This window comes from Sprattus sprattus (assembly GCF_963457725.1).
Source record: "Sprattus sprattus genome assembly, chromosome: 12".
Taxonomy (NCBI): domain Eukaryota; kingdom Metazoa; phylum Chordata; class Actinopteri; order Clupeiformes; family Clupeidae; genus Sprattus; species Sprattus sprattus.
The window spans coordinates 1626341-1634723 of NC_137910.1; the positions used below are offsets into that span (position 1 = coordinate 1626341).

At 42.8% G+C, this 8383-nt stretch overlaps 1 protein-coding gene across 1 annotated transcript; it reads right to left on the bottom strand.

The window, feature by feature from the left end:
- Positions 1-3960: 3960 nt before the first annotated feature.
- On the bottom strand, positions 3961-6442 carry cox7a2l (cytochrome c oxidase subunit 7A2 like). The gene is made up of 3 exons (XM_080848804.1): positions 6293-6442; positions 5096-5230; positions 3961-4831 (listed from the first exon to the last, which is right to left on the bottom strand). Exons 1-3 carry the CDS (start codon positions 6359-6361, stop codon positions 4691-4693), a joined length of 345 nt encoding a protein of 114 aa, XP_080704930.1. The 5' UTR covers positions 6362-6442; the 3' UTR covers positions 3961-4690.
- Positions 6443-8383: the final 1941 nt, after the last annotated feature.

The following is an 8383-nucleotide window of genomic DNA, read 5'->3' on the forward strand; positions in this document are numbered from 1 at the left end:
AATCAATTGTCATGGCAGAAGGGGCTTCCTGCTTCCTCTGTTGCCATGTGAACCAGCAGGGTTCTGAAGGTCGTTAATGAGGCCATTTAAAAAGAGATTCAAGACACCTGGAAGGAATATAAGTTAATAGCCACAAAGTAAGAAGGAAGAAATCTAGGACTGCATGTTAATCACAAGCAAACAAACACTTAAATACATACAGTACATGCAGTAGTCATACAAATCTGGGCGGAAAATCACATACGCCTTCCTTTGGAGAGATGTAATGGCTTTGCACTGTGTGTTGTGTGTGTGTGTGTGTGTGTGTGTGTGTGTGTGTGTGTGTGTGTGTGTGTGTGTGTGTGCGCATCACTTCAAGGATTGGGAAGAGCATGTTTCTTAAGCACTCCCAGTAATATAGCAGGCAATTATATGTAATGGGCCATGCGCTGTGTCTGAGATAAGATGTGTATAAGAGTGTTTAAGACCATAAATAACAGATGCAATCAAAGCCTCTGATCCGGACCGCTTTCCTAAAGAGAGAGGGAAAGAGTTTTAGAGCGAGACAGAAAGTGTGCCACAGCAGCATCCTTCCCTGTGAAGATAGAACAGTCCCATCAGAAAGGCTTTGGTTGTTAGATTACCCAGCACGCCTCCATCACTCACCGTGCCAACGGCAGCATATTCCCACTCAGCCCGTCCCCACCCTTGGCACATCCCCTCTGGGCAGAGTAATGGCCTCACCATCAACCAGCCGAATCAATCAACAATTCAGTTACGAGGCACGATCCACCATTCTGATGTGGTACACTTTTGTCAATTTAGGGCCATTTGTTCCTCTTACTGACAATTGGATATGAGCTTAAAAAAAAAACTAAAGAAAACTCCAGTGTTAGTAAATCATTTTTAAAGGGAAACAAACGAAATAGCTTGGACAGAGCCATGTACTATTCCAACCAATCAACACATTGCTGAAGCAGCATGGAAAGGAGGGAAGTAATTTGATTGGCTGTTAAACTCAAATATCAACAACCTTTTGCCAGAAATGCGTACTGTGCCTTTAAAGCACATGTGTCAAACTCAAGGCCCGCGGGCCTGATCAGGCCCGACAAGCCATTTAATCTGGCTGCCAGCTCCTCAGAATGTTGCAAAAAGTTCCATTGATTTGAATGAGCAACAGTGAAATTTAATTTGGCTCGCCTGATTTTCCCTCAGGATTAATTAAGTATCCATTTATCTCCTATTAATCAATCTATCAGAGCTCGTCTGCCGCGGCCGCTGGTATGTCGAACGCACCACAAATACTGCAAGTCGCACAATGTACTGTCCCCGCGTTGGTAGCATAAGTCAATTTAGGCCACACAAGCGTCGGGCAATTTGACACTTTTTGAGGTATGGTTTTATAGGCAACTAGTTTTGGTACCATCCTCAAATTCATTTTTATAGCATATGGTCATGTGAAGGACCGATAAACACCTGTGTCTTTCCCAATAGCCATCCAGGATATGCACTATTTAGTTCTGTGCTTCCTAGCCAGGACACCTTGCAGAAATGGAAGAAAAGCTTTCACTGCATGTCATTGCCAGCTGTACTGCCAAAAGACACCAATTTGTGTGTTGGCAAGTTTCTATCAGTGTCAACTGGGCTTCTGGTGGTGTTTGAAATGTTTTGCATGCCTTTTAGGTAGTTAGCATGCTAGTTTCGGAACAGAACTCCTTATTGCTGCTTTAATATCTAAACATCCCGTCTCACAAAGATAGCTGGAAGCATGATTGCTCTTTAAAGGTAGATAAAATACTCTCACATCTTACCAAATACCAAGGTCTCCACTTTCAAAAAGTTCTTCCAGGTTTTATAATTCACTGAACTCCTCCGGCTGCTTGGCAAAGATCGTTGAGCTGCTCTGGCAGAAATCCTGATGGTCTAGTAACCACAGGATCGTCTGATTGGTACGTGATTGTTTCACCCGAATCAATCAATAGGGCTTTGTCGTCTAGCTCTTCAGGCAATGCCTTTCTACCACTGGCTACTTTCATAAGAGTCAAGAATCAATACCTACAAAAACAAAATAAACAAATACATTAATTTCTCTTTTTTCAGATCAGTCAGCTTTGGTACAGCTTTCCACAACAGTCCTCCAGACAAACATTTTCATTTATTTTTCATTTAAAATGAACAAAAGCAAGAAATAAAATGGTATTGAATAACACATTGAACGGAGTTATGAAACGTAATGACAATAATTATCATTACGTTTCATAACTCCGTTCAATGTCTTATTCAATACCATTTTATTTCTTGCTTTTGTTCATGTTCCTTTGCTAAGGCACTGCTTTCGACACTTTTCTGATTTTTTATTTGTTCCGTCTTTTGTGGGGGTTTTTTATTACAAAGAACACCCACTGAGTTTCCTCTGAAAATGAGCATCTTCTGTATGACCTGTTTTGATGGCTGACCACATAAAAGCATCTTCTTTGTGATGGAGAGCGGACCAACACAGCCCCGCACTCTGTCCCTTCAGCTGCTTTCAGTCATATTTTATACGACTGTTATGATTGGGATCTGGTTAACTATGGCTTTCTGTCAGCAGGCCTGCCTCAACAGAGCATTACATTTTCTTCATTGTTTCTACAATGGATTTGTACTCTTGACCATCAGAAATTGTCAGGCAATTTAACACTAACAACCCCCCTCCCTATCCAGTTTCCTGATAGGATCTCCATTGAGATGTCTTATGACACTAATGTAATAGAATGATGTGATGAGTCTGGAATGCTTTCATGGGGCCTGTGTAACCGATGGCGATAAGCCTGGTACTCACATTAGCATCCTGTAATGACCAGAGTGTAGTAGAAATGATAGCGGGAAAACCTTGATCGCCCCCAAAAAAAGCTCTTGTGCTTTAATGGACTGGGTTTTCTCTAAGCATAAAATGTGTTCACTCAATCTACTGTGGTACAGCATATGACACAAAGTCTTCTCAACTCTGTGCTGCACTCATGAGAGACTCATCAATTCCACATGACAAGCTGACAAGTCATGTTTACTGTGAGGTGGGCCATCAATCAAACTCTACCAGACTGAGCATGCTCCGTTGTTGGCCTCTTCAATACCATAACATCACATCAGAGGACGAACCACAGCACTCTCACTAGACAAAAAAGGTTCCTTGGCTTCATAGGTGATCCCAATGGCCTTACCACAGTGGTTCTTCAAATGTGTTGGTTCATAGGGGGCACTGTAGCTCACACAGTAGCCTTGACCACACTCGGGCTTGAAGCTCAAGGAGGTTACAGTCGAATCCGGCCCGATGCCATTTCTCCTGTCCACTCCCCACCTTTCTCCCTATCATTTCCTGTCCAACTCTGCACTAATCTATCCATTACAGGCCAAAAACAAATCTTTGTGTTGGTTCATAAAACTGCTCAACTCAGGTGGAAACTTGAAATGGGCCACCGGAGGAATAAATACACACACACACACACACCCTGAGGCGTTGTGCTGCTGTTCTTTCCCTACCCACAGCATTGAGAGGCCATGCTGGACTTAAATACAACACATGAAGTGGCTTACCACATTCCCCTCAGGTCAGACAAGGGGAAGGCTTACCACATTCCCCTCAGGTCAGACAAGGGGAAGGCATGTCTCGGGTGGCGGCACGTGAGTCTGGATGCCTGACAGCGTTTGCGGTCTGAATGTGATCGGGGTCAGAGAGGGCACTGAGGGAAGACTTGCTTTTCATTAATGCCGCCACTCAAGTGTGGTCCGCGAATGAGCACTAGTTCTTCTGAAAACGACCTGGTATTAAGTTCCTAGAGGGACACATAGGAGTGGCACACTCAGGCATAGACAAAAGGCCACGAGGTATATCGGAAAAACACAAAGGCAGAAGTTATATTCAAAAAAAGTTAAAGGCGGACATCTTGCTATGGTCATTAAACTCACTGAAGAACACAGAAAAAAGATGGCAGGGACTCTCTCTCACTTTTTTTGAAATAAAATATATTTATTGTGACAGTTAAACCTTCCAAGATAGGGGAATATTTAGGCCACTGCACCTTCCTGGTCATGTGCCTTTCCTGTGTTAGAAGAGTCAGCAGCTGATGCGCAGGCTACGTGCGGGTGTCTGATTACTGAGGTGGTAGGCCCACGTGTGTAATGTGTACCCACCACTGCAGTCAGACCACACAACTCCATCTGTTACCACTTTTGGGGTCATTTCTATAATGGGAAGATGATGCACGTTCTCTCAAATATCATAGGACACATGCTGAGGCTAAACCTCCAGGACCCTGTAACCCCAAAGGGGTCAAACTTGGTGGAGACTGGACACGGTCACATACATGCTCACTCCAACCTCCTAAGACGTAACCTGTGTCTGAACCACTGATTAAGAGTATAGTCATCACCAGGAATGAATTCTCTTACACAGGGACCTGTAGCAGAAAGGCAGGGCAGTCCATTCAATTACACGATCAAGTATAAATAAGGAAACAATACAATTGCAGGTAATGATATAGCGATCGAATCAGAGTGTTGTTAGCAGTGTAACTCATTTCTTTGCTCAAATGTGAGGGAAGCGGTAATCAACACTATCCAAAGCATTGCTCCTCTGCACAAATAAGTTGGATTGCGGGGGGGGAGATAGAGATGGTGGGGGGTAGAAAGGCTGTGAGTTCTGAGGGGGGCTTGGGGGTGGGCAGGGGCTTCACTAGCCCTTCCTGGGCTGAGCTGCGATGTAAAGGGCCATCAGGCAGTAGAGGGTCCCTCCTATCGTCAGCCCCATGGTGGTCCGGTACAGCAGCTTGTCGATGATTCCACGCTTCAGGTGGATGGGGATGCCATCAGACTTCTACAAAAGGAGTTCAAGAGAATTAATATATGCAGTTGACTCTAAAAGGCAAGGATATCAGTAACATATTTGAATTCCACGCCAATGGATATAGTTCCGTTTTGATTAAACAAATAGGGCGTTTGTTCTCTTGTGGAGAGGGATTAGTGTTATCTGCAGGTCAGTGAGCCATGCTGTTCTGGAAGAATTGCAACGCTAAAACACACACTGATGCATGCATATCCCTACAATAACTTGTGTAGCAAAGAGCTTTAAAAGTTGTACCTGGAAAATCTTCTGCCAATCCTGAACCTTGTTGACACCCAGGTACTCCACAGGCGTTGATGTTTCAGACACCAATTTGGTAGGAACAGCGAAGGTCATGGGAAGGGGCTCCGTCGGAACCGCTGCCCTAAGCCCCTACACAACACAGACAGCAATCCATCAGTCAATGTTGTTGCTTACGCATCAGAAACAAGAGTAGTTTTTGTACTGAAATTAGAAGCAATTGTGCAACAGACTCGGGGTAAGATACGTTCCTCCTGCCGATAAGTCAAACTCGCCACGATCAAAGTTATCATATAAGCATGTTACACGAAATTCACAAGATAGCATGCTATGCTGCCTGCTGGTCAAGCAGCAAAAGGGTAGGCTAACTAAGGTTAAACGAGGGATGTCTAGGGACAGGTCAACAGTTGACCGTATATTTGAAAACCAAATCAATTGCAGCTTCTTACAATCAAATGACGACCACTCTGAAGTTAGTGAGTTATTGTTTTTAAAACGTTAGCCAGTTTAAGAATGTCAATATTTCAGTATCTTTACATTAATCCACGTCCGCGACAGGACGGCCTATTGATGTTAAACTGCTGTTAGTGGTATGAGCTACTAAGCTAGGGGTCACAAGCTCTACAGTGCCACGTTTGTTAGGTGATGAATACTTAATACTTAACTTAATTTCTATGAACAAAGCCACGTTTACTCAAGATAACTATTCACTTAATCTTGCCTAGCTACCGGCTTCGTTAACCTTACAGTCAGTCAATTTCCTGTCTTCATATGGATTCGGTTAATTCGCTAGCATTAACGTTACCTGACAAATTCCCGGCTGAAAATACTACAGCCAAATGTTGTCTGGCTAACTTAGGTCTTGTTTTCACATTTTAAGCCAGGATAAACGCGCCTTATGTTCAGCATGATGTTCACATTTCAATGCAATGTTAACGTTAGGCTCTGACATATTTGAGCTAGTCAGTATTTCGGAATATCCTTAGCCAGTTTAGTTGATGAAGTCACGACAGCGTAACATCCAAAACATAGCCTAATTGTATCACCCTATTGATCAACACTGCTTAATATTACCACATGTTTACGGATTAGGTAATTTGCTATTTTAGCTAGCAACTTCCTTTTGGACTGCATGAAGGTCACATCAGATTTGCCAAAACCTCTGTTCATCCGCAAACCCATTTCTTTGCCTACCTGAGGGGCATAGGCGGCCGATGTTGTTCCCGTTAGTTTTCCCGTAACCCCACTGACTTTGTAATACATGTTGTTTTTTTAAACAAATCTTCGTGAGGAGGAGATCAAAAAGTGTCCCTCTTGACGGGCTCTTTTGCAACACCGGGAAGACTAAGGACCCCAACTTCCGGAAATGACGTAATAGGACAACTACGATGTGCCTGTATAAAAATGCATGACTTAATGCCCCACACACAGCAGTGCTCCACAGTTGTAAACTGTGTTACGGAGTTATAATAATCCAGTCATCGTTGTGAGGTTGTTTATCCCCCTTCATCTTTGATTAGTTATTGTTTTAAGCAAATATCGAAAGAAAAACCATCCATGGGTCACAACTATGACAACGATGTCGCCAATGGAAAAGTAGGCTGTACTTTATGTTAAAGCAGTGTTCATGTGATGTTATGGTCACAAGAAAAAAACAACAGTAGAATATCTTATTTTTCAGTAGAATATCTTTTGATTTAATATAATATCACAAACTAAACCAGATACAGTTTTCATACACAGGTAATTTCTACTAGAAAATAGAAGCTCTTTTAAACAATGGCATTACATGTAGACCAGGTTCTGCAGTTACATTTGACCACGATAGAGCCCACATTCTATGTCTACTGAAGCATGGCCTGTGCTCTTTCTTGAGTTATAACGACATTCATAAGCCTTACAACACAGATGCCCACTGACCCTGAACCAGATGTGACCCAGAACCGGGCCTGATCCGGCCCAAAGCCAGCTGAGCTCATACATCAGAGCTGACAAGGATCTTGTCATACAAAATTAAAAAATGTTTTGTCATAAAAATGGGTCTATTTAGCAACAAGGACTCATCACCATGGCCTACAGTTGTGAAATACTGACACGTTAATCCATTGCTTGTTTGCCAGTGTTAAAAAAAAAAATGGAAATGTGATATCAGTGATGAGAAGAGTATGGCTGGCACTGTCAGTGACTGAAACATTACAGACAGTCAGACATGTTTTTAAAACCTGTATTATATAATAAACCTTATCTTCAGTACATTACCCTGTCTGTGCTCTCAGGCTGGCTAGGATGAAAGTAATTGGAATATCACTTTGTGATATTTTTCTCATTTAATAATTCACTTCTGCGTCAGAGTCACTTAATGGAATGATTTAGCTGTGTGTGTGTGTGTGTGTGTGTGTGTGTGTGTGTGTGTGTGTGTGTGTGTGTGTGTGTGTGTGTGTGTGTGTGTGTGTGCGTGTGTGTGTGTGTCTGTGTGCGTAGCTCAAGCTCAGCTGAAGTGTGTCAAACCCAAGGAAACATTGCCAAGGTCGTGTAGCATTTCTCTTGTATCCCTGGTGGTCACACCAAACACATAGAGGCTGCAGTTCATAGATGTTTACAGAACAAGGCAATAATCAGTGTTACTTAATAAAAAACACATGCCCATATTCTATACTAATGTGTTTTTAATAATATCATTATTACATTTTCAGTGGTTTAACAAATATCTTCTGATATGAGGGTTGTAGTTGAAACACCCTTCCACGCATTTTCCATTAAGGAATATTGTGCTTTGTGTTCAAGACTGAAGTGAAAGCTCTCACTTTGATGGACATTCCCTGCTGTACTTGAAGGGGTTTCATAAGTGCTCCTCGATCCACTCTTCCCCCAACCCAAGCTAAAGGTATTGCCTGTCTCGTGGCCATGTTTGCCATGCTTATTGAAATGGAACCCCAAGAGGTGCTTGGATAAAGGGCTCATTAGTGAAGATGGAATGCATGACAGCCTAGAGAACTACCTCTCTCTATGTCTGTGTGCATGTGTGTGTGTGTGTGCTGAACAGTGAGTGTGTGTGTGAATGTGCTGACCTTTTTGTGCTTCTTTTCTAATATATGTGTGTGTGGGGGGGGGGGGGGGGGGAGGGCTGGCTGTGTTAATGTACATTTGTGAATGTGGTATGTGAGGTAACATATATGTGCTAAAGTAGATACTGTGTGTATGTTTCTTCGTGTGGGTGTGCATCTAGTTGTTTCCTCTCTCTGCTCTGGCAGTTCTCTGTCAGTTGTTGTGTGTCGTATGCTAAAT